This window comes from Erinaceus europaeus, unplaced genomic scaffold (assembly GCF_950295315.1).
Source record: "Erinaceus europaeus unplaced genomic scaffold, mEriEur2.1 scaffold_326, whole genome shotgun sequence".
Lineage (NCBI taxonomy): Eukaryota > Metazoa > Chordata > Mammalia > Eulipotyphla > Erinaceidae > Erinaceus > Erinaceus europaeus.
The window spans coordinates 105,195-131,716 of record NW_026647300.1 but is presented as its reverse complement, the minus strand read 5'-3'; the positions used below and the strand labels follow the sequence as shown (position 1 = coordinate 131,716).

At 42.1% G+C, this 26,522-nt stretch overlaps 1 protein-coding gene across 1 annotated transcript in view; it reads right to left on the bottom strand.

Annotated features, from left to right (window-relative positions):
- Positions 1–26,522, bottom strand: part of LOC132536285 (myosin heavy chain IB-like) — a 70,517-nt gene that overhangs the window by 8,446 nt on the left and 35,549 nt on the right. The window contains exons 4-5 of the mRNA XM_060183911.1: positions 16,544–16,704; positions 4,246–4,399 (exon numbers count right to left, since the gene is read on the bottom strand). Coding sequence (XP_060039894.1) covers positions 4,246–4,399; positions 16,544–16,704 — 315 coding nt within the window. The remainder of the gene's footprint in view (positions 1–4,245; positions 4,400–16,543; positions 16,705–26,522) is intronic.

The following is a 26,522-nucleotide window of genomic DNA, read 5'->3' as shown; positions in this document are numbered from 1 at the left end:
ATATTATCACATCATCTGCAAATAGGGAGAGTTTGACTTCTTCTCTTCCAGTCTGTATGCATTTAATTCCTTGCTCCTGCCTGATTGCTATGGCAAGAACTTCCAACACTATGTTGAATAGTAATGGTGATAGTGTGCAGCCCTGTCTAGTACCTGATCTGAGGGGAAAGGCTTCCAGTTTTTCACTATTGAGTATGATGTTGGCTGTAGGTTTGCTATATATAGACTCTACTATCTTCAGGAATTTTCCATCTATTCCCATTTTTTGTAGTGTTTTGATCATAAAGGGATGTTGGATTTTTCAAAGGCTTTCTCTGCATCAACTGATATGACCATGTGGTTTTGGTCTTGCTTTTGTTGATGTGGTGGACCACGTTGATTGATTTATGTATATTAACCCAACCTTGCATGCCTGGGATAAGCCCCACTTGGTCATGATGAACAATCTTTTTAATATACTGCTGTATCCGGTTGGCTAGAACTTTGTTCAGTATTTTACCATCTATATTCATCAGAGATATTGATCTGTAGTTTTCTTTTTTGGTTGTGTTCCTGTCTGCTTTTGGTATCAGAGTGATGTTGGCTTCATAGAAGAGCTGGGAGTATTCCAGTGTCTTCAATCATCTGGAAGACTTCTAAAAGTAGAGATATTAGTTCTTCTTTGAAGGTTTTGTAGAATTCATTTGTAAAACCATCTGATCCAGAACTTTTATTTTTGGGAAGGTTTTTGATAACTGTTTCAATTTCACTAGCTGTAATGGGCCTGTAAATGTTATCTAGTTCCTCTTTTGGAAGTTTGTAGGTATCTAAGAAATTGTCCATTTCTTCCACATTCTCTAGCTTGTGGCATATAACTGTTCATAGAAGCCTCGCATGAGATGTTGAATTTCTGCAGTGTCTGTTGTGGTATCTCCTCTTTCATTTACTATCCGATTTATTTGGGTCTTCTCCCTTTTTTGTTTTGTGAGTCTGACTAAAGGTTTGTTGATTTTATTCACTCATTCAAAGAACCAACATTTACTTTCATTGATCTTTTGTATGGTTTTCTTATTTTCAATGCTATTTATTTCTGCCCTAACTTTAGTGACTTCTGTCCTTCTGGCTGCTTCAGGATTCCTTTGTTCTTCTTCTTCTAGGTCTTTAAGACGTGCAATCAGGCTGTTTATTTGTGCTTTTTCTTGTTTCCTAATCTGTCCGTGTATAGCTATGAACTTCCCTCTCAGTACTGCCTTAGCTGTGTCCCAAATATTTTCATAGCTTGTATCTTCATTTTTGTTGAACTCTCAAAACATTTTGATTTCTTCCTTTATTTCCTCTTTGACCCAGTAGTTGTTAAGGAGTGTACTGTTGAGCTTCCACATGTTGGGACTATTACTAATCTTTTGTTCATTGTTAAGTGTTAGTTTAATTCCACTGTGGTCTGAAAATATGCTTGGGATGATTTCAATGCTCTTGAATTTGCTGATGCTGTCTTTATGGCCCAACATATGGTCTATCCTTCAGAATGAACCATGTGGACTTGAGTAAATGTGTATTCCAGTTTCTTGCGGTGAATGACTCTTAAAATGTCCAATAGTTCTTGTGTATCTCATTTAGCTCCCTCATGTCTTTATTGATTTTCTGCCTGGATGATCTGTCAAGTTGAGAGAGTGGGGTGTTGAAGTCCCCTACTATGACTGTATTGCTGTTAATATATTGCTGTAGCTCTTTCAGTAGACGTTTGATGTATTTAGATGGCTTCTCACTGGGTGAATAGATGTTAATAACTGTTAAGTTCTCTTGATTGACTGATCCTCTGAGCATTAAGTAGTATCCATCCCTATTTTTTTAATTTACTTTAATGTCTATCATGTCAGATATGAGAATAGCTGTTCCTGCCCTTTTTTGTGGGCTATTGGCTTATATGAGTTTTCCATCCTTTCACTTTGAGTCTGTGTTTGTTGCGTTAGGTGGGTTTCCTACAGACAGCTTGTTGTTGGGTTGTGTTTTCTGATCCATCTTCCTACTCTGTGTCTTTTAATAGGTGAATTCAGGACATTGACATTAATTGGTATCAATGATTGAAGATATTTTAACACCATTCTTGTAGAGTTTTAGAGTGTTCTGGTCTATGGCCTATTTATGGTGGTCTGACTGTTTACAGGTGACCTTTCAGAACTTCTTTCAGGGCAGGCTTGGTGATAGTTGATTTTTTCAACTGTTGTTTGTCTGAGGTTTTTATGCCTCCATCTAGCCTGAATGACAGTCTAGCAGGATACAGTAGTCTTGTTTGAAAGCCTTTCTCATTGAGCACTGGACAGATGTCTTGCCATTCTCTTCTGACCAGTAGTATTTGTGTGAAGTCTACTGCTAATCTTATGAGCTTTCCTCTGTATGTGATTCTTTCTTTTTCTCTTGCAGCCTTCAGGATCTTTTCCTTATCCTTATTCCTTTCCATTTTAAAGTGATGTGTCTTGGTGTCTTTAAGTCTGAGTTAATTCTGTTTGGGACCCTCTGGGCTTCTTGAACCTTTTATGTCTTTTATTTTGTCTAGCCTAGAGTTCTCAGCTATTATGTCCTGAAGAATGCTTTCTTCCCCTCCCTCTCTTTCTTCCCCTGGTAAGCCAATAATGCATATATTATTTCTTTTAAAGTCATCCCATAGGTCTCTGTTGTTGTTTTCAGTATCTCTTAAACTCTTTTTGAGATCTCTCACTTCTTTTTTTATCTTTTTATCTACTCACAGATACAGAGTCAACTCCCAAAAGAACTGTATTTTTTTACAGTGCATTCACTGGGAAACAGCAGAGTCCTCTAGCTGACCTATCTTGATGTAACAAAATAATCAAAGGATACATAATCAGAAAAAAGTAGGTATTCCCAAAATTCACATACAGTAGTAGAAAGTAACAATAAGAGACATATGGGCCCCTTTAAAAGTTAAAAAAAAAAATAGCTTTATATTTAGGAAATGGATGTTTTTAAAAAATCTTTATCAGTAACTACCTGATACCACAAAGAATTCATAAACCAAAATATCCAAGACCCTATCTAAGATCCATACAGTCTGATATTCATTTCCTACTCATTCCATCAACCTCGATATAGGACTCAGTATTTCATTTCTCAAGAAACTGGGTCTGTGATGCTAAAATGCAGTCTGCAAGAGGAATAGCTCACCAGGCAGGAATGTGCCTTGCCATGTGTACACCCGTTTAAAACTCTAATACCATAAAGAGACCCCATGGCACTAGAGGAAGCTCCCATGTGGCGGTGCCTATCCCCATCACTTGTCTACCAGAATAAAAAAAAAGCCAGCTGGGGACAGATGAAATCAGGTATATATGAGGTCCTAGTTGGGGGGGGGGGGGGTGTCTATGGGTCTGTCTGCACTCAGAGGCCAGACTTCTTTTTTGTGTGTATTAAATACTTTAAATAACTTTCTTTCCCAAGAGCCCAAGATTGTACATTCTCTGAGAACAGCAATTTCTCTTTCTTTCTTTCTTTCTTTCTCTCTTTCTTTCTCTCTTTCTTTCTTTCTTTCTTTTTTTCACCACTAGGGTTACTGCTGGTTCTCAGTGCCTGCATGATACATGAATCCACTACTTAAGCTCTTCCTATCTCCCTCCCTCCCTTGTTTGCTTCCTTTCAACATGTCAGAGAAACTGACAGGAAATACAGGAATAGAAGAAAAACAGGGAGAAAGACCTGTAGCACTATTGTATCACTCACGACACTTCCCCTCTGTGGGTGGGAACTACGGGCTGCCAGGTAACATGGGTGCTCTGCCTGCGGGCCCTGCCCCACCCTCTCACTTCCTTTTCACCAGCAATAAAATAAAGCTCAAGAGTTTCAATGCTCTAAGACTACAGACTCAAATTCTTGTCTGGTCTCAAAGCTCATTCTTTCCCCATATACTAACAATGTTAAAAATTATGGGGGGGGGGGGCTGGAGGGAAAGAAGGGAGAGGGAGAGAAGGGAGAGGGAGAGAAGGGAGAGGAAAAGGAGGGAGAGGGGAAAAAGGAAAGAAGGGAGAGAGGAGGGAGAGAGAAGGGAGAAAAGATAGGGAGAGGGAGAGGGGGAGTGGGAGGAGTGGGAGAGAAGACGGGGGAGAGGGAGAGCACTAAGGCTGGAACCTGGGTGGTGTACATGGCAAAACAGCACATGAGTCAAGTGAGCTATTTCCCTGAGCCCCTCCTAAGTATCTCTTAGAGCAGATTCTTCTTCTGTGGCTTAATGAAACAGGAAAGGAATTCTTTACATACTCTTCTTAATGGTTTTGGTTTGCGGGTGTGGCTGAATCCCTCCAGCTGGAAGTCCATAGGTGCTTATTCGCTGCACAAGACTTGCTACATTCCCGTGCCGTTCCCTCTTGATGGGCAAATTGCTATCCTTGGATTCTGGCTCTCTCTTAATTTCCTGTAAGAGTGAAAACGAGGAAAAAGGTCTATTATTCAATTTTAAAATATAAAAATCTGTTCTGCCAAGTGATCATACAAAGCATGGCGTATAAAGTTGTCAAGCTTTGCTTCTACCCACATACCTAAGGAATGGGCTATACTACAGTAACAGGGATTCAGTTTCAATTTAAGTTCTCAGAACTAGAGATGGAGGTTAAAAAAAAAAAATACAGAAATACCCAACATTCAGAGAAATCCTAAGATATATAAACAAGCCAGAATGCAGTGTGAATGACAGGCAATTCTGTGAAGGGTAAGATTTTAAGTATATGAGAATTTGCAGGCCATACACTTTTCACTACAACAATGAACTCACCACTTTTAGTGCAAAAGTAACTACATACTTTACTGAATGAAGCATACAAAGCAATGTTTCAGTAAGATTTTATGTATGGACACTGAAATTTTCATGCCATGCCATGAAATAATTGTTATGATTTCACCAACCATTTTCAACATTCTTAGCATTTTTAGCTATTACATTACAAATATTGATACTATTCAAACTTGGTGAAGGGGTATATTTTGATGAATATTGCTCTAATTTAATAGAAGAAATGCAAACCTTCAATAAAAAGAATATGAAATTTTCTTGGATAACAAAAAGAATAGAAAATAATACTGATCGAAGATAGGACAAAAACTCAGTTCTCACTAATGTTAATTTTCTACTTAGGAACTATTAGTAAGGCTTCTCCCTGTTCTTTCCTTTTATCTAACTAATCCTTTAAATAAAATACAGGTTAATACTCTAGCAACCATTTTACCCCAAAACTTGGCATTTTTTTCCGACTTTGAAAGTGACTCCAGAATATCAAGAGCCCTCAGCGGCAGGTACACACATCCCATCACTGTTGGGCCTTAAAGCCAGCCCCCCACCCATCTGCTCCATGCTACATTGCTGACACTATGATCTACTTACATAATCATTGTTTTGCCTGAAAGATCCCCACCATGTTATCCCCTCAGGGTATTGCTAATTCAGTTATAACCATGGCAACAGATGCTAAGGGCGCTTACACCTTCCCAGCATGCCTTTTGCCTCTCTCCACCCCCTTTCCTAGCCATTTCTGTTTCCGACTTGCCATTTCCATTTTTACCCTATAAGCCGGCTGCAGTTCTGGTTTCACTCTTTCTCTTCCACGTCCCAACCTGGAGAAGACCTGGAGAAGGGCTGGCATGCATAGCGGGAGGCAGCCATTTTGCTAGCTCCACGTGGCCTAAACCCACTGTGCTCACAGCTGACTCTTGGGCGTCCGCATCAATAAAGAATTGTATTACCACACCGCCACCGGTTCCTCGTCTCTGTCTCCGGCAAAGCTAGCCGGACATTTTGGCACACCAACTTAGGACCTAACCCGCCCAGCCCCAGGTAAGTATACGCCGCTTGGCTCTCTGCAGCCTCGTGTTTTATGAAGGCACTGTGGTTCCTTTTTTCCTTATTATTTTTCTGAGACCTTCCTCCTTATGAAGAGGTTTCCCAAACCCCCTACTCTTTTTTCATGAGACAGTGTCTCTGTCTCTGCAACATTTTGCTCTGGGCCACACCTTGGTTCCTCGTGATCGTGATCATAGAGCTTGGGAGATGCACAGAGATTTCCCCTGGGACTTCCTGGACTCCCTCTCCCGTGTCTCCTGCAGAGAAGGAAGACTCTTAACTCGCAGAACCTTCTCCAGAACCTTTGAAATCCCCAAGAATGGAGACATGTGGTTAGTTCTACACTCCTAATTAGATTCTTTCTTCTATGGAAAGACATTTTTGGGAATGGGTGCCTGTAGCAATCCGGCAGGAACAGTCAGAACCAGCCTAACTGGGATTTTGAGGCTCCTTTTGGAGTAGGATGCCCTCCAGGACTAATAATGAGACATAGCGGGATCTGAAAATCTGCTTCAAAGAGCCCCCCCCCAAAAAAATGCTGAACACAGCCATTATTTCTAGAGGCATCTAGAAACATTCCAAAAAACTTGTTTTCCTCTTTTGATCTTTTTTTTTAAGTCTTGGTATAAATGCAAAACGTTTAATCTTCAACTGTGTGAGTAAGGGCAGAGGGTAGATAGCATAATGGTTATGCAAAGAGACTCTCCTGCCTGAGGCTCCAAAGTCCCAGGTTCATTCCCCTGCACCACCATAAGCCAGAGCTGAGTAGTGCTCTGGGGAAAAAAAAAAAAAAAACTGTGAGTAAAATAAGAGTACTGATCTAAATGTGTGTTTGACATAATATGTCTTCGTAACAAAAGTTTTTCTCCTCTTGTGTGTTATAGACTACATGCTTATGTGTGTGTGTGTTTGAAGTTTGGTAAACATTAACTTTAAGGTTAAAAGTGTAACTCTGAAGCTACATTCTTACCAGCTAAAGTTAAATGAAGAAGTTTTCAACATGATTCTCATAAAGGTTAAATTAATTTGCTAAAGTAACTGAGTATTTAAGGTAAAAGACTAAATATTTAACATGACAATTCATCATCTCCAAAATTAAAATACAAATTCTCTATACTTTTGGAGGGTTCCCAAAAGTGCCCTGTAAACTAATCTTGTGAAAATTAATCCACAACAAATCTGACATTGTAAATACTCTAAAAAAAAAAAAAAATATATATATATATATATATATATATATATATCACTAACATGTGTTTACTCTCTAAGTAACCTCAGTTTGTTTAAAGTCTAAAGTAAAAAAAGTTAAAAATCAATATAATTTAACTAAATTTGGTCTGAAGATCCTGCTGTACAGAGACTGCTACACGAGGTCACATAAGATGACCTTTAAACAAAATTATAGATACTTAAACCAATTATAGTCATCAAGTTATCAACTATAGTAAACTTCTAACTTGTTAAAAGTTTTTTTCTTCACAAGTAATTGATTACAACTATGTCAAAGCCGTCACATGAAGAAGCATCTGCTCATATGGTAAGATATTAAACTATATAAGAAGTTTCCCTATATACAACTTGTGTAAATTAATAACAACATTCACATTTTTTCTACACTTAACTGGTGTATCTCATTTTGCCACTATAGGCCGGCCTCTGTCAGCCAATGATTTCAAGACTTTTTTCCTTTATAACATCACCCATACCACAGACATCCCTTACAACCCCCAAAGACAAACGGTTGTTGAGAAGGCCCGCCAAACACCTAGGCCTAATTAAGTAAAGAAAAAAGGGGAATACATGCCCCCAATATTCAGTTGGCTAAGGCACCAACTACATTAAACCTCTTTTAATATCTATAAAAATTCGAACCAGATGCCCTGCTAACCATGGCAAGCAAATATGTTTGTGTTTCCTTCACAGGAATCCCCGGAAAACCATCTGGACCCCTGCACAATCTGACATCGCCCACTAGATAGCACGACAACAGCACCCCCCCCTGAAACCCATGATGTGACCTGACATGATCTGAAGAATCTGATTCAGACTCCAAAGATAGAACTTTCTTACTGCCTTTCTCTCGCTCATCGCTGTCTGCCCTTCCTGCTTCTGCTTCACCTGTCACATTTTGGCAGTTCCAGCTCACTCTACAGAAAAGCAAAATTCCAGTGGCTGACCTTCCCCATTGAGATAGACGTGCAGCATTTCATCCCCCGGCATTTCTTCCCCTGATCGTCGGCTTTGGACTGACAATTCTATCAGACTTGCTGGTACACCTTTGTACACTCCCATTACATTGCTAGACTTCTTGAGGACTGACTGTAGCAGTCCATGGACTTTGCAGCCAGCTGTCTTGGAACTCTGCAACGCCAGATCACCCCTCTCACCCCTCAGCCTATCAGGCCCCCACTCCTCCGCCTACCAGGCAGCGCCCCCTTTCTGTCCCTCAAGCAGCCCCTCTCCACCTACCAGGCCTCTTTTCACGCTGTCCCTTGCTACTCTTACTTATCCCTCCCTGTCCTGTGCCAGTTCTTTTTGAAAACACCTACACGGTATCATTCAGGTTTCTTCCCAAGAGGTTTCTGTTCACCTCTACACTACTATTCCTCTGTCAGAGATGGAGTCTTTTACAGACATTGACCCATTTAAATATGGCCATTGGAAAGAGGGAATCGTTGGGAAATTGTGAGGATGTGGTTGAGCTTGGCAGGGCTTTAACCTGAGGAGTGTGTCAATCCTGTTAGTCTCTCTCTCTACTGAGAGGTTGAGCAAGGAGAGACAGTAGCAACCCCAAAGGTGTGCCTCATCCTATCAGACTCCCTATTGTCTCACAAAGCACCCCACATTCCTGATAACTATGGCCATTAGATAAAAAGGATGGGGGAGATGTCCAGCCTTAAAGCCAACCCCCCCCCCCCCGCTATCCCCTCAGGGTATTGCTATATCAGTTAAAACCATTGCAACAGTTGCTAAGGATGCTTCCACCTTCCCAGCATGCCTTTTGCCTCTCTCCACCCCCTTTCCTAGCCATTTCCGTTTCCAACTTGCCACTTCTGGTTTTTACCCTCTAAAGCCCACTACTGTTTCGGTTTCGCTCTCTTTCTCTTCCACATCCCGACCTGGAGAAGACCTGGAGAAGGGCTGAAGCGGGAGGCGGCCATTTTGCTAGCTCCACGTGGTCTAAACCCACTGTGCTCACACCCAACTCTGGGGTGCCTGCATCAATAAAGAATTCTATTACCACACTGCCACGAGTTCCTCGTCTCTGTCTCCAGTGAAGCTAGCCCGGCACATCACAACTCAAATCAACCCACACAACTGTGAACATTCGGTAAGTAAGAAAGGTTTTGATACATAGCTAATGTCAACATAAGGCTGACCAAGAAAAAAAGCACAGTGTGAATAATTCTGTGAGAATGTTCTATATTAATTTCATTTCAAAAACAAACAGTGGAGGGAAGCAGATTCAAGGAAAGTGACAAATACAGACAATGAAGGGTATCAAGACAGGGGCAATGAGATAGTTCACCCAGGAGGGCACCTGCTTTGCATGCAAAGGACCCAGGTTCAAGCCCAGGCCCATGCAGCACTGAGGGAGGCTTCTGTGAAGTGATGTCTATCTTTGTCTCCACCTAAAAATAAGTCAGCCTGGAGCAGTAAAGTTCAACAATGATGGGGAGGAAGAGAAAGTTAAGACTATATTCTTCATCTGTACTAAGGTAATCAAAAATACTTCATTATAATTGTATTAACCAAAGAGGTAACTTCAAAGATTAATCAACAAAATTCACAAACTATTCCTTCTAGTTGTAATAGTAAGTACGGATATGTATATAGTTTATCTGACTGTGGCCAATGTGTGGTCATGGTGCAAAAACAGAAACTAATTACATCTATGCCAAAGAATCAAAGGTCACAAAGAATAATAAAAACCAGTCTAGAGGCCATGAATGTCTCTAATTCACAAAAGAGATTAACTGATCATTAAAGTAGATGTCTCTATAAGCCTGAAATCTTGTTTTCAATGTGTATTCCTCTAGTGATTTTATCTAATAAGAAGTTTGTGTGCTTACAAATAGTGTAAAAATCAAATTGCTCCAGGGCATCTAGGGGGGAAAAAAACTGTATTTAAGTAAAAACACTCGAATAAATTGAAACCCTTACATACCTCTCCTACTGTTAAGTATCACCAACTAATTCTATTGTAGTCTATTAAAAGATTAAAAAAATAATAAAGGTCATATAAAACCAAGTGGTCATTTCCTTCATGTAAATAATTTTCTCCCTCCAGGTTCATCACTGGGGCTCCGAGCCAGCACTACAAATCCACCATCGCTCCAGTGGCTTTTTTTCCCTTCTCTTTCTCTGCAGCAGACAGGTTCTTGCACTAGTCCTTGCACATGTGCACCACTGCCAGGCCCCAAGCAAATAATTCTTATGAAACAGTAGAATACAGCAAGACTTAAAAATTAAATCAGCATTCTTCCAGAAAGAAAACCTGATAGTTAAAACAATAAAATAGTCATGAAGTCCTTTCTAAAGTAGACATGCATAGCAGATCATATTATTCACCAAACTTATTAAACTTTTATTTTTTAAAAAATATTTTATTTATTGTAATGAAAGACACAGAGAGAGACAGACAGACACCATAGTGCACTGCTCAGCTCAGGCTTATGGTGGTGCTGGGCATTGAACTCAGAACCTCGGCGCCTCAGAAATAATAATAAAGTCTTTTGCAGAACCAGTATGCTGTCTCTCCAGCCTTAAAGTTTTCTTTGAAAGTAGCTTCTAAGATTTTAAATTCATTAAAAGACATAATGGCTTACATAAGTATTTGACTTATGTTTTAACCTGTAGAATCTAGAAATAAAATAACATTTTAAAGTAATAAAAATTATCAAATTACCCAATTAAAAAATAAGTCTTATGACTTAAAACCATCAAATGACTGTAACTCAGGTCAGCTTCCTGAAATATTTAAGTGTGAATAAATTTTGTTTCCTTGTTACTTTGATCAAAATGTCCAAAGCCTTTATCAAACTCAGACCTCCCCTAAGAGTAAAGACTTCATTGCTATATTAAAGTAACAGGAATGCACTTACCAGCGTCTGAGACTCCTGTGAATATATCCACTTATTTTTCAAAATACCAAAGTTTAAAAAAAAAATGCATAAACGATACAGATTACGTAAGAATCTGTAGTGGCGCCAGGATGATAAAGGGCAAGAAAGCTGCTTCAAAGATGGAAAATGAGTGGCCCCATCCAGAATACCGTCCTGACTGATAAAAACTCTGACCCCTCTGAAATCTTAGTTCACCGGTATTTCGGCTTTCTCTGTAACACTACCCCTTGAGCTTCGAAACTTGTACAATTGAGTCCTCCCTTCTCCACCTTTCTCCTCTGGACTTACCCAAGTGATCAGACTCTGCACTGCACTAATACCAGAAGAAGTCCATCAGCGAGCAGAGTTCACTAACGTTTACTGCCTATCTACAGCCAATCAACTACACTGTTAGGGACTATCATGTGTAGTCCTGCTCTTTACATGTATATCATAAAATAAAAGGTATTAACTATGCATACTACCTTTCTAATAAACACAAACCTATCTGAGTATTAATGGTAACCAACATTATAGTTTTCTGAGCACTACTAGCAATTTAAGAAAAAAACCGGCAGGGTGGTGGTGGCACACCTACCTGGTAGAGCACACACGCCACAATGTGCAAAGACCCAGGTTCAAGGCCCTGCTTCCCACCTGCACGAGTGGTGGAGCAGGACTTCTGCTGTCTCTCTGTCTTCCCTGCCCCATTAAACAAAGCAACAATAATAAAGAGATATTTTTAAATGTCATTATATCACTTGTGAAGAAAGAAAGGAACTTCTATATTGAGTGTTAAGACTTGTAAAGATATGCATTACAATCTTTATTAATTAGTATGTCTCACCACCACAAGTTTCCTTGTGGAGAAATGGCACAAATGTACTTTTTCCTGCTCTTCCCACAATACAAAGCTTAAAATTCTGGACATTATATGTTAATAATAGACAAGAATGTTTTGAAAGATCAAGAATGATTAGTCAGGGTGACCAAACCGGTCAGTGAGTTCACTGGGACTTCTTTTGCCTTACATATTCCAGACTGAATACTGGAGAAGCCACAAACCTGGAAATAGCAAAGAGCTAGGGAGTAGGGGGCAGGTGATTCAAGAATAAAAGCCATGGGCTGGGCGGTGGCGTACATGGTTGAGCACACACTACAATGCTCAAGGACCCAGTTCAAGCCCCCAGTCCCCACCTGCAGGGGGAAATTTTCACAGGTGGTGAGCAGGTCTGCAGGTGTCTCTCTTTCTGTCTCCCCCCATTGCCTCTAGATATGTGGCTATCTTCTATAAAATACCTACAGCAAAAGCCGGGGGGTGGGGGGGATAGGCTTCTACCCTAAGCAGAAACCCGCGAAACATTTCAACCACCGCCACCTCACATCCCCATGCAAGGAGATTCCCCTCCCCGCCCCCGCCCCCGCCCCGGCCCCTCAATCAGGTATGAATGAGCCCCCTCTGCTAGCCATGGAGGTCACAGGAAGTAGAGGCCACTTCCTGACCTGCTTTACGATACTTCATAGGTAAGGCAGCTTTTTGGTTTGTTGTGGTTGGCTTACAAGTGTAAAGAGAGTGAGAGCCCAGCATCCAGCAAATCAGTTTGTACCGTTTTTCTTCGTTTCTTTTTTTACCTCCAGGGTTATCGCTGGGGCTCTGTGCCTATGAATCCACTGCTCCATGGCAGCCTTTTTGCCTCACCACTTACAAAGCAACCCCCCCCCCTTGCAGCTGGGCAGCAAGGGGCTCGAACCAGGATCCTTGCACTTAGTACTATGTGTGCCTAAGCCGGTGCACCACCACCTGGGCCCCGTTGGCGATGTTTTTCAAAGAGCATTTCTCACTTCATATCTCTGTGTCATGTGCTAGTAATTCTCACAATATTTCAAACACTTTTATTGTATCTGCTAAGGCTGTCTGTGAGCAGTGACCTTAGATGTTACTACTGTAACCGGCTGCCATAAGCCACACCCACGTCAGACAGGGAGTTTAACAAATGTGCCCTGTGCTGAGTGCAGATGATCAACTACTGACTGGTCAAACACCTGTCTGTCTCCCTCTCCTCAGGCTTCCCTCTATTCTCAGACACAATAACTGAAATTGGACCAATTCATAATCTTTTTTTAAAATTTTTTTAGTATTTATTTATTCCCTTTTGTTGCCCTTGTTTTTTTTTTATTATTGTAGTTATTATTGTTGTCATCGTTGTTGAATAGGACAGAGAGAAATGAAAAGAGGAGGGGAAGACAGAGAGAGTGGAGAGAAAGACAGACACCTGCAGACCTGCTTCACCACCTGTGAAGTGACTCTTCTGGGGGGGGGTAGGGGGGACTCGAACCGGGATCCTTACGCCGGTCCTTGCGCTTTGCACCACCTGCGCTTAACCCACCGCACTACCGCTCGACTCCCCCAATTCATAATCTTATAATGCCTTGTAAGTGTCTAAGTGAGAAGGAGTCATGTGTCTCTATCTTAGAAATGATTAAGCTTAGCAAGAAATGCATGTGAAAGTTGACACAGGTCAAAATCTAGGCCTCCTGGCCAGCTACCAGGCTGCTACTGCAAAGGGAATGTTCCTGCAGGAAATCACAAGCGCTATCCCAGTAAACAAACACACGGCAAGAAAGCAAAAGCATTATCGCTACTATGCAGAGGTTTGTCATCTAGATCAAACCGGTCTCGACACGCCTGCAAACTAAATAAAGCCCGTCCCAGCAGCAGGCCTCACGTCTCTTCAAAGACTGAAGCTAGCAGAGGTTGGCTCACCATTTAAGGAAAGAACCCATTTCCTCGACAAGAAAATGCAAGGTGAAGAGGGGACTCTTAATCAGACTCCATCAGGAACCGGGGAGAGAAAGAGGAGGAAAAGGGAGATACATTTGGATGTTTTGTGTGACTTGGAAAGGAAGATAGGACCTTAAAAAAAAAAAAAAAAAAAAAAAGAGCAAACACAGAGACAAATATAGACAGACAGTTGTAAAAATACTAATTAAGCCCCTTATCTGCAAACTTGGGAGAACTGCTGTAGCTTCCTATGGAGGGACTGGGGATCTGCTAATGCAAAGTTGCAGCAAAGTCACACTTAACAGAACCACAGAGTTACTTTTTAAATTATCTTTATTTACTGGACAGAGACAGAAACTGAGAGGGGAGGGGGTGACAGAAAGGAACAGAGACAGATACCTGCAGGTGGGGACCGGGGAGCTCGAACCCAGGTCCTTATGCACTGTAACATTTTGCCCCCCACGCCCTTTTTTTTTCTTTTTTCTTTCTTTTCTTTTCTTTTTTTTTTTTTTTAATAACCAGAGCACTTATCAGCTCTGGCTTGTGGTGGTGCAAGAGGGATTGAACCTGAGACTTTGGAGCCTCGGGCATGAGTCTGTTTGCATAACCGCTATGCTATCTATCTACAACACACACACACACACACACACACACACACACACAGAAGATGGTTACAATCAACTCCTGAGCTCATGTGAACGAACAGCCGTTTACAGCTGGAGAATGCCATCTAGGACCTTACTAGCTGGAGGAGTTGGCTGGCAGCTGCTGACTTTAATTTAAAGCCAGTATTTAGAAAGCGTTGAGAAAATACTAGGGTCTGTCAAAGTCACGCTCAGTCTCCTCACCCTGAGTTCTGTAAAGTAAATAACAAAATCTAATTGCAACATATCTGTTTAGAACACGGTCTCCTGAACATGTAAGCTCATTGTCAAGACGTAAGAAAATAAGGGGGGGAGAAAGACTTCCTTGCAAACTATGAAAGCTCTTGGTCACCCAAGAGGTCGACAGAGATTTACAAAATGAATGTTATTCTCATGCCTATTAATGCACATCCACTCTCAAATCCCTGAATCCAGGCATTATTTTGATGTTCAAATCTTATTATTTTAAATATATATTTTATAGGGTGGGGGAGACAGCATAATGGTTCTGCAAACAGATTCTCATGCCTGAGGCTCTTAAATCCCAGGCTCAATTCCCCCGCACCACCATAAGTCAGAGCTGAGCAGTGCTCTAGTGTTTCTCTATGTGTGTCTCTCTCGCCATCTCTCTCAAAAATAAAATATGTAAAATTTTTTTAAAGTCTTAATTAATATATATATATTTATATATACTTTTTTTTTTTTTTAACAAGACTACAGCTGCCATCCACTGTGATGCTCTGATGAATCTGGGCTAAGGCCATTAAAAATCTTCCAGAGGGGAAAAGGTAGGTAGCACAATGGTTATGCAAAGAGATTCTCACGCCTGAGGCTCCAAAGTCCCAGGTTCAATCCCCCCGCACCACCATAAACCAGAGCTGAACAGTGTTCTGGGGGAAGAGGAAGGGAGTCTTCTGGAAAAGACTCACAAACTCTAGATGTCACTAGCACCCACTGGGGACCAGAGGGGGCGGTGTTGACCGCTATGCGAAAAAGACTTCCATATCTCTGAGATCCCTGATTTAATGACTCTTGTCTTTTTCATTAAAATGAGTAAGTGAATAAGGAAATACTTTAAAGAGTTAAAGCGCATTCATGAGGCCTGAGGAAAGAGATCCCTCCCTGAAAGAGACTCCAGGACCAGTCCCCACTGTGGCCATATGCCAGAGCTGTGGAGTGGTGGTGTGTCTGTCTCTGTCTCTCTGTCTCTCTCTGTCTCTCTCCCCCTATGAAGACAGGCTTCTTTTTCCTTTTCCTTTTCTTTTCTCAGTATTGTCCCTTCTTAGTAAAGTAAAGTCTAGATTTAGATGCAAGGTTTTCCAACCAATATTTTGATTATTTTAATAAACTTGTACCTCTTAACATTCTGAGCAGGATTTGAACACAGAGTCTCAGCTTTTGATAAGTCCACATGGTCACAGAGAGAGCTAAGGTGGGCGCCTTGCCATGCCCAGCTTCAAGCAAGCACCCAGCACACTGGGGGAAGCGCCAGTGTGGCGTCTCTCCTTATCTCTATTTTGTTCTCTCTAAAGGAAAAGGTGTCCCAAGACAGTGAAATTGTGTATGCGCAAAGCCCTGCTTCTGCCAAGGAAAATATAATCACAGTAGCAGTAGTGGTGGTGGTGGTGGTAGTTAGTGGTGGTAGTTAGTGGTGGTAGTAGTAGCAGTATCAGTACTAACTTTTCCTCTAACAACCTCCCAAAGATGTCTACTCTCAGTAACTGAAGCAACATTCCAAACGCATCTTATTTTAACCCCCTCACCTTCAAAGAATTGCTTTTTTCCATCCCAAAGGACTCAGCAATAAAAAGATCATTGCCAGCAGATCATTTTATTTTATAAATGTAAGATTTTAGTTCCACAGAAATAATGGGGTGACTCTTCAGTTATCTCCAAACTATTCTAGTAACATTCTTGTCATCTCGCCTCCATGAAACCATCATGATTCACTAGTCTCTTCCAAGCTAATCAAGTTTTATTTTGCAGAGAGAGGAAGACACAGTGAGGAACACCAAAGCACTGCTCAGCTCTGGCTCACTGTGGTGAGGGGACTGCGCCTGGGACCTCAGAGCCTCAGATGCGACAGGCTCTCTGTGTCAGCATAATGCTATTTACCCCCACCCATATTTTTTTTTCTTCCCTTAAAGACTAAATTCCATGACACAACACAAGGTATTTAGCTGAGAACATTTACCTTAACAAAGTTATCAGGAAACATTCCTCTTCTTCCATTTAGTTCTCCTTCGAGCCATCCTTCTTCCTGAAGTGTTCTCACGTTCCTGATGGTCTCCCCAACACGAATAGTCAACTCATCGTCATGCACAGCATCATAGTCATATTCCACAATATAGTCAACTGAAAAGAAGAAAGAAAGAAAGAAAGATGTGTTTCGAATCCACCTATGAAATCCTGGGACTAGGGATATAATTGCATCTGTTTATGATCACCAGCACCACAAAAATAACAACAGAGACACAAAGGAGTTTCTTGTAAAACAACAGATAATGTTACAGAAACAGCAAGGTTCACTCAGTGACTGCAAACACTGGCTACGCTAGCAAATCTCTCGATTTCTACATAGAGTAAACAGCACAGTACACTTTTCACACAGAAAGAAGTCTCAATATCATCTGTAGTTCTTGTCACCATGTATTCAGATAAATATCCATTACTAAAAACTCCAAGGACCATCTCCTGATACTCATGTCCTTGTGGAATTATCTGACAAAGGTGAACCAAACCTAAATTTGGCTTCTAACCAGCAGAATGAACAAGGATGACATATTATATGTGACTACATAATATTTTAATACCCATGTTGCTAAGCAACTCTCTGATATGATGACTGAATAGGAACGTAGCTCAGCTGTGTGCTGACCTTTGAGAGGACCACAGACAAGCAACTGAATGAGGCAGGTCTTGAGCGAACAGCTAGCAAACCTCTTAGGCCTTCGAATCAACATCCCCCAACGAATGGAGCCAACAGCCACAGCCACATACATTAGCTTAGAAGAAAAAGCGTCCTCGGCTGACAGAGACTCTACCCTGGCAAACAGCCAGACGGTGTCCTTGCTGGGGAACCAGTTAACCACGACCAAACCATTGAAGCCTACAACTGTCACACAGTAAGCGGGCATTGTCTTAGATCATCGCTACGAACAGCAATACCGTCACAGATAGCAGGGAAAAATTTCACGTTCAGAAATGAACGTTAACAAGAACGTTTTACAGCTCCTGTCTATCCAGAACTTTGCAGTGCAGTACTAAATCTAGAATGCAGGAAATCATATATAATCACTAGCTGGCTGGCAGGGCTGAATGAAACACACGCGGTAGGTAACACATGTCTTAGTCAAGATGACAGACTGACCACAATACTAAGCCTATTTGTGGACTTAGAAACTGTGTAGCTCAGACCCCTATTTCTTCCCTTCCCTTAGTCAGTCACCCTGACGCTCTTTTTTAAAATGTTTCTTTATTAGTAGAAGTACGTTACTAGATTACAAGATCACAATCACAGCTGCACACCACACCCACCAAAATCCCATATCCCCAGCACCCCACCTCCCAGATAGTCACAGTTCTCACGAGTCGTATAAACAGTTTGCTTGCTTCTGCTTTGTTTGATTGGAGTTTCTTCTTTTTCTTTTCTTTTTTTTGTTTTTTTTTTTTCCCAAGTTCATGTGAATTAGTCTCTGGACTCCACATGAGTGAAACCATCAGGCAGTGTGTCTTACATCTCTTTACTTATTTCACCTGAAGAGAGGAAGCTTACTTAGTAGTGAAGCAGTGCTGCAGTTGTCTCTTTCTCTCTATCTCCCCTAACCACCCCCTCTCAATTTCTAGTTCCTATCAAATAAATAATTAAAAAAGAAAGAAAATGCATCGCATTCATTAAAAAAAAAAAATCACTAGGAAACACTCTAAACAAGTTCACACACATAGAAAACCTCAAAGTTCATAGTCTATGCAAGTTTCAGAATCGCTAAATAACTACTTTTAAAAATCATTGTTTTCTCCCCTCCCCTCCTGGAAAAAGAAACTTGCCATGGGCTGAAAGACAGAGCAGCACGTAGAGTGCACACCTTGTCGTCCGCAAAGCCGAGATGTGAGGACACCACAAAGAAATACCGTGGCTCTAGGGGAAGTTCCAGTCAAGCCTGGAGCAGTGAAGTGATGGCATAGCAAAAGGCTCCAATTAAAAAAAAAAAAAAAAAAAAGAGGGTTAAGCGCAGGTGGCGCAGAGCACAAGGACCGGTTCAAGCCCCCACCTGCAGGGGAGTCGCTTCACAGGCGGTGAAGCAGGTCTGCAGGTGTCTATCTTCCTCTCCCCCTCTCTGTCTTCCCCTCCTCTCTCCATTTCTCTCTGTCCTATCCAACAACGATGACATCAACAATAATAATAACTACAACAACAATAAAAACAAGGGCAGCAAAAAGGAAATAAATAAATAGAAGGAAGGAGGGAAGGAGGGAAGGAGGGAAGGAGGGAAGGAGGGAAGGAGGGAAGGAGGGAAGGAAGGAAGGAAGGAAGGAAGGAAGGAAGGAAGGAAGGAAGGAAGGAAGGAAGGAAGGCAGCCTCTAGAATCAGTCTCCCTGACAAACTCTACCTAACATTTAAGGGGAAAAGTTCTGGGGCCGGGTGGTGAGTGACGAAGGCACACTCGGTTGAGTGCACACGCCATGCACAAAGACACAAGTCCAAGACCCTGGACCTCACCTGGAGGGAGGAGTCCTGAAGCAGGGCTGCAGGTGCCCCCCTTCCCTCCCTATCTCCCCAGTCAATCTCCGCTTCTCTTTGTCCACCTCTAAAACAGCGGGAACCTTCCCCATTCTCTATAAATACATACGTCTGGCTCATTTTCCTGCAGGCTTCTCTCAATCCATACCGTCTGATACTGCATCTGCTCAACTCAACCAGATCGGTTCAACCAGTACCACCTCGCCATGGTTCACTTCAGACGTGTCCAGAGACGCTGGGCCTGGCATGTCAACCCTTCAGCTCCATCACCCTGATGAGACCTTTCCTAGCTCACAGGACTCCTGAGCTCCATTTCAGGTGGTGCACTTTCTGACAAACTTACAGAGCCTAGATAGAGACCAGGGCCATGAGGCAGGGCACAGGTAAACATGTACACGTAAAGTTAGGGGAGATATATGCATAATAGTTTGCAGTGACTCAGAAATGCACCAAGCAAGCACAAAGACCTAAAACAGACACCACACTTAGCCCTAGATGCCCTCCTCACCTACTTCCTAGTCCACTTCCCTCAATCGCTCTAAGGTCAACCTTGTCAGGCAAAGTAAGGACTACAAAAACTGGAGAAGGGCAAGAGACTGGCATATTTTAATGATCTCGGTGTATCTCTCTCTCTCTCTCGATAGTTTTTTTTTAATTTCTTTACTGGGAGATTAATGGTTTACAGTTGACTTCAAAACACAATACTTTGTGTACATGGATAACATATCCCAGTTTTACACATAACCCCCCCAGGTCCTCCTCTGATGATGGCCCTTCTTAGTCACTATGAGGCCACCCTATTACCCAGGGCCCTAGTCAGGGAATCCTGGGATTCCCACACAGACATGACGGGACTAGACCTCTAACAGAGCCCTCTCTCCACCATCACTGGTCGTCTCCATCAAGAACAACACCATAAACCCTCTGTGGGCCTCTACAGGACCTTGCCCTCAGTGTAGAGCAGCAGTGGTAGAAATGGCCCCAATCTCTGAAGGGAGGCTGGTCAGCCTCCTCTGCCCCTGGAGGAAGACGGGTCCTGACATGAGCGCAGCCTAGAACGTTCCCAGCTGTGACCATGGGCTGTGAGCTCAGACTGGCTCACATCAATGGGCTTATAGTAACAGGGCTTATCTAATTTTTCTCATATTTGGGCGCTACTCTTCTCCCTGATCCATTTTTCTAGTTCTATTTCCAACTCTGACACCCTCTCCCCAGATAACACCTTTGGTCCACCTGCATGTTAGATGTCGAGCTCAGGCAAAAATTAGTAAAGACATGGGCCCCTTGGAATAGACCTAAAATAGACTTAACAGCTTTTTCCAAAACGGAGACCCCAGATTTCATCTGCTATATTCTTGCCTTTAGGTTCCTGATTATTAACCAATTTGTTCTGCTTTATATCCTAATGCTTTTCAGCCCAAGTTGCAGATGCTACCATGATACCAACCGGACTTCCCTGGGCAGATGACACCACCAATGTGTCCTGGAGCCCCACATCCCCAGAGCCCTGTCCCCCTAGGGAAAGAGAGAGACAGGCTGGGAGTATGGATCCACCAGCCAACACCCATGTTCAGCAGAGAAGCAATTACAGAAGCCAGACCTTCCACTTTCTGCATCCCATAATGATCCTGGGCCCATGCACCCAGAGGGATAGAGAAAAGGGAAGCTTCCGGGGCCAGGTAGTAACGCACCTGGTTGAGCACACAATGGACAAGGACCGGGAGCCCCCGGTCCCCACCTGCAGAGGGAAAGCTTTGCAAGTGGTGAAGCAGGGCTGCAGGTGTCTCTCTATCTCTCTCCCTATCACCCCCTTCCCTCTTGATTTCTGGCTGTCTCCATCCAATAAATAAAGACTTAAATTTTTTTTTAAAAAAATAGGGAAGCTTCCAATGGAGGAGATGGGATGCAGAACTCTGGTGGTAGGAATTGTGTGGAACTGTACCCCTCTGATCCAATGGACTTGTGGATCATTATTAAATCAATACAAAAAAAGCACTTCCATGGACAAGGGAATAAAAATGATGGCAGGTTAATATAATGACAGCAATAAAAGGCACATTTGTGTTCACTGATAGCACACAAGAGTAATGTGAATGAATCGAGGAGAATTATATTAAATGAAAAGGCTGACTTCAAGCGCTTAGGTACTCCATAACCCCATTCATGACATCCTCAAGAGAAAAGCTAAAAAGAGGAAGAGCAGATAGCTAGTTGTCAGTGTGGGGGAAGACAGGAAGGGTATGACTACAAAGAGTGTAAGAGTGTTTGCTTTGGGGGGGGTCAGGCGGTAGCACAGCGCCTTAAGCGCACATGGCACAAAGAGCAAGGACCGGCATAAGGATCCCGGTTCGAGCCCCCGGCTCCCCACCTGCAGAGGGGGTCACTTCACAGGCAGTGAAACAGGTCTACAGGTGTCTGTCTTTCTCTCCTCTTTGTCTTCTCCTCCATTTCTCTCTGTCCTACCCAACAATAACATCAGCAACAATAATAATAACCACAACAATGATAAAACAACCAGGGCATCAAAAGGGAAAAAATGGCCTCCAGGAGCAGTGGATTCATGGTGCAGGCACCGAGCCCCGGCAATAACCCTGGAGGCAAAAAAAAAAAAAGTGTCTGGTTTGGGGGGCCGGGAGGTAGTGCAGAGAGTTAAGCACACATGGCGAGAAGCACAAGGACCGGCATAAGGATCCTGGTTCAAGCCCCCGGCTCCCCACCTGCAGGGGGGGTCACTTCACAGGCGGTGAAGCAGGTCTGCAGGTGTCTGTCTTTCTCTCCCCCTCTCTGTCTTCCCCTCCTCTCTCCAGTTCTCTCTGTCCTATCCAACAATAATGACAGCAATAACAATAAAACCAACAAGGGCAACAAAAGGGGAAAAACAGCCTCCAGGAGCAGTGGATTCATAGTGCAGGTACCGAGCCCCAGCAATAACCCTGGCCGCAAAAAATAAATAAATAAATAAATAAATAAATGTGTTTGATTTTTTCCTACGATAATGGACTATGCTCTGTCTTGCTGTGTCACTGTTATAAGAACCTACACACGTGCTAAAACTAAAGGAACTGCAACCCTCACCTCCACAAAATTCTTTATTTTTTTAATATTTATTTTCCCTTTTGTTGCCCTTATTTTTTATTGTTGTTGTAGTTATTATTGTTGTTGTTGACGTCATCATTGTTAGAACTGAGGGAAATGGAGAGAGGGGGAGAGAAAGACACCTGCAGACCTGCTTCACCGCTTGTGAAGCCACCCCCCCCCCGCAGGTGGGGAGCCAGGGCTCCAACGAGATCCTAACGCCGGTCCTTGTGCTTCGCACTCCATGTGCTTAACCCACTGCGCTACCCCCTCCCCCCGACTCCCACAAAATCCACTTTTCAATCTGTCCAACTGACAAGTAAAATAAAGCTATGAGCCAACCATGCCAAGGTCTCGACCACCTTTGTGGCGCTGTTCAGAGGGGAAAAATCCTAAAATTTCTGATTTCAATGGTATTAAATAGTTTTGGCTTATGAATTTCTATATTCAAACTTTCAATTCATATCCTACCTACTTCTGACCTTTTGGAAGAGATAAGCATGTGAATAATATGCCACTCCACAACACACCTCCTGCTAATCATGAACTTGCTAATCAAGAGAAACACCGGCATCTGTTGAAGACCAGAGTGCATGCTGGGAACACACACATGTTCCCTGCCAGGTGAGCTAGCCCTCTGCCTCGATTACTGATTTTTCTTCAAACTATATTCAGAAAATACTTATTTATTAAAACTATATGAACCAAATCTTCTTAAACGTGGCCAACTTCTAAATAAATCCATCCTAGATGTCTGGGTATTCTTTTGTCAACATATGAATCATGATCCACATACCAAACACTGAGATTGCTCATTTTAAACTGGTAATTCTACTAAAGTTGGCTGGTAACAGCAGCGGCTTTTACATTAGCTCATGTAGCAACCCCACTGACAAACCCCCTCGAAAGATTTAATATCTCAAAGAAGCCTATCAGGATAGACAACAAAAAACACACTAGAGTCGTAACAGATTGCAGACTATGCATAGTCCATTCTTTTCAGAGTTCATTCTTTGTTGTTGTTCAGCTGAGTCAGATGCAGAAGTTTAAAAGCAAGAGAGGAAGCTGGGCTGGCTCTTGGATAGTCTTTAAAGTGTCAAGCCCATATACCTCAACACAATGCTAAACTTCTAAAAATGAACTGTTCATGGTCTATTGCACCAAAGTAAAAGACTCTGGGGTGGGGGTGGGGGGAGAATATAGGTCCAAAAAGGATGACAGAGGACCTAGTGGGGGTTGTATTGTTATATGGAAAACTGAGAAATGTTAGGCATATAAAAACTATTGTATTTACTGTTGAATGTAAAACATTAATGCCCCAATAAAAATTTTTTAAATGAATTATCCAAATGGTTCCCTTTTAAAAAAAATATTGACAACATAAGAGTAAAATGTGAAAGTTAGACTAAAAATGGCCTCAAAGTCCGTTACTAAAAGTATATATTTGAATTATGCTACCATCTAATTCATTTGAACCACTGTTAACAGTCCTACAAAACTTTGCTATTTTAAAATCTTCACTAGTTGAAATCATTCAAGGAATAAAAAAAAAAAAAAGTAGTGCCAGAATTATACTACGTTAAACAAAATTCCAATAAAGGGAACTCTAATGCATAACTAGGTTGTTGGAACAATTAAGAAATGTCTATCATGAGGCAGAGTTAATCTTAGAAAAATAGATTCTATTCACAGATCAAATTTAAAAAAACAATGTAATTTCACAGACTGTAAAATAGCAGTCAATAAAATTTAGTCTGTGTTTATATGAACACAATACCTCTGATCCCAGTTTAAAAAACAAATAAACAAAAACACCTGCTAAGGTATCTTTGCCTCCAATTTTGATCTATATAACATAAAAAAAAGTTTGGGAATAAGTTAGCAACTCAGTTTGTGAGGATGGCTTGGTTTAGGTTAAATTCAAAACTAACATATTAAGTCAGTGGTTCCCAAGCAAGATGACCTGTCCTACGGGGCACAAATGGAAATGGTCTGAAAATCTTCTTGGTTAGTACAACTCGGAAAGCATTGCAGGCAGAAATTATTCAAAGGCTGAGGCTGCTGGGAGGACCCATACATGAACAGAACAGCCACTGCAGAAAGGAACTTCAGGGGCAAGTTGTCAACACAGTGTTGTCAAGGCTGCAAAACCAGGAGCGGGGCAGCATGCTACAAAGTTTCACCTTCTATCACTGCCAGATCATTAATTCCAGCTGAGGAAAAGGCAGGAGGAAGGAGAAAATACCAGAACAGCAAAACCTTAAAGCAAACCAATCTGGGGCAAACAATTCAAAAAAAAAAAAAAATCAAACTTTCTACAGACAGAAAGATTGGGTCTTATTTTTCTTAGAGGTATAATTTGAATAGAGAGAGCAATCTCTATAATTATGACACCCAATTTGAAACACATCTGAGACAACTGATAAATTCTTTGCATAATCAACGTACAGAGAACATGAGACACTAAATAATTTCCACATTCGTTTTTTATTTTATTATTATTTATTTATTCCATTTTGTTGCTCTTTTTTGGCCCTTGTTTTACTGTTCTTGTTGTTACTGATGTTGTAGAATAGAACAGAGAGAAATGGAGAGAGGAGGGGAAGACAGAGAGGGAGAAAGTCAGCTGTGAAGCGACTCCCCTGCAGGTGGGGAGCCGGGGGCTCGAACCAGGATCCACATGCTGGTCCTTATGCTTTGTGCCACCTGCGCTTCCATATTCGTTTTTTAAGATTGTTTTTATACCACAGCACTGCTCTGTTCAGATCTGTGGAGACTGAACCTGGGAACTTTGGAGCCTCAGGCATAAAAGGCTTTCCGCATAAACACTATGCTCTCTCTCCAGCACTTTGAAATGCTGTTGAAGGGCTTGCTGCTGCTGTTGTTGTTTACCAGAGCACTGCTCAGCTCTGGCTCATGGTGGTGTGGGGGAAAGAACCTGGAACTTTGGAGCCTCAGGCCAGGCATGAGTCTCTTTACATAACCATTATGCTATCTACCCTGCCCACTTTTGAAGAGTTCTTTAATGGATCAGATCACAAGTCCTGTCCAGAAGTTGACCAGGAGTAAGGGAAATTGTCCTCCTGCTGTAACCACTGAGTGTCTGCAAAGGTTTTCACCACTTTTCAAGAAAGGAAATAAGCACAAGATAAACACATGTAATTCACTATAATGGTTTTCAGGAGTCTCTCTTTTTTTTTTTTTCTAAATTTTTTATTTTATTTTATTTATTCCCTTTTGTTGTCCTTGTTGTTTTGTTGTAGTTATTATTGTTGTTGTCGTCATTGTTGGATAGGACAGAGAGAAATGGAGAGAGGAGGGGAAGACAGAGAGGAGGAGAGAAAGACAGACACCTGCAGACCTGCTTCACCGCCTGTGAAGTGACTCCCCTGCAGGTGGGGAGCCGGGGTTCGAACCGGGATCCTTATGCCGGTCCTTGTGCTTTGCACCACCTGCGCTTAACCCGCTGAGCTACAGCCCGACTCCCTCTTTTTTTTTTTTTTAAATGTGGCTGCAGATAGGGTCACTGGCAGGGTACATATTTAACTGAGTACATACAGCTAGTAAAATCTTTTGCTGTTGCCAGCAGGACTTCCTTGAGGCTTCAACCTGCATGGTTCTACCACTCCCAGCCCCCTCACTTTCTTTTCCCAAGCAGAGGGTGGAAGGCAGAGAGGGAGAGAGACGCCCCAGCCCCAGCACTGCCTCACGCGTTGCTCCCACATGATGACCAGGGACTCGAACCCGAGTCCTCGTGCATGGCCAAGTAAGCGTGCCCTCTACCTGGCGAACCACTTAAATCTTGAAATTCAGAAAGCTTTTAAAGATCACGCACAAAAATATTAACGATGACATTATAGACATTCCCCAGATGCTCTTTACTAATAAGCATGCATTCTTTAGATTAAGAAAAAAACAAGCTGATTACTTTGTGGGAGTTTGGTGGCATGGCACTGGCTGGGGGTGGGGGCACAAAACACTGGCTGTGGGAGTAATCTTACAGTTTAGCAAACCACCAGTAACCACAAATTTTAAAAATGGCTTAAAACACACTTTATTAAAATAGAGAGCGCGCACACGTGACTGACATGCACGTAACCCGGGTTCGTAACATGGGAGGTGTTGTAATACCAAACTGCATCACCCCAAAGCCCTTTAACTATATGTTAGAACTTCTTTATTCATTTATTCATTCCCTTTCATTGCCCCTGTTGTTTTATTGTTGTAGTTATTGTTGTTATTGATGTCGTCATTGTCGGGATAGGGCAGAGAAAACTGGAGAGAGGAGGGGAAGACAGAGGGGGAGAGAAAGACAGACACCTGCAGACCTGCTTCACCGCCTGTGAACCGACTCCCC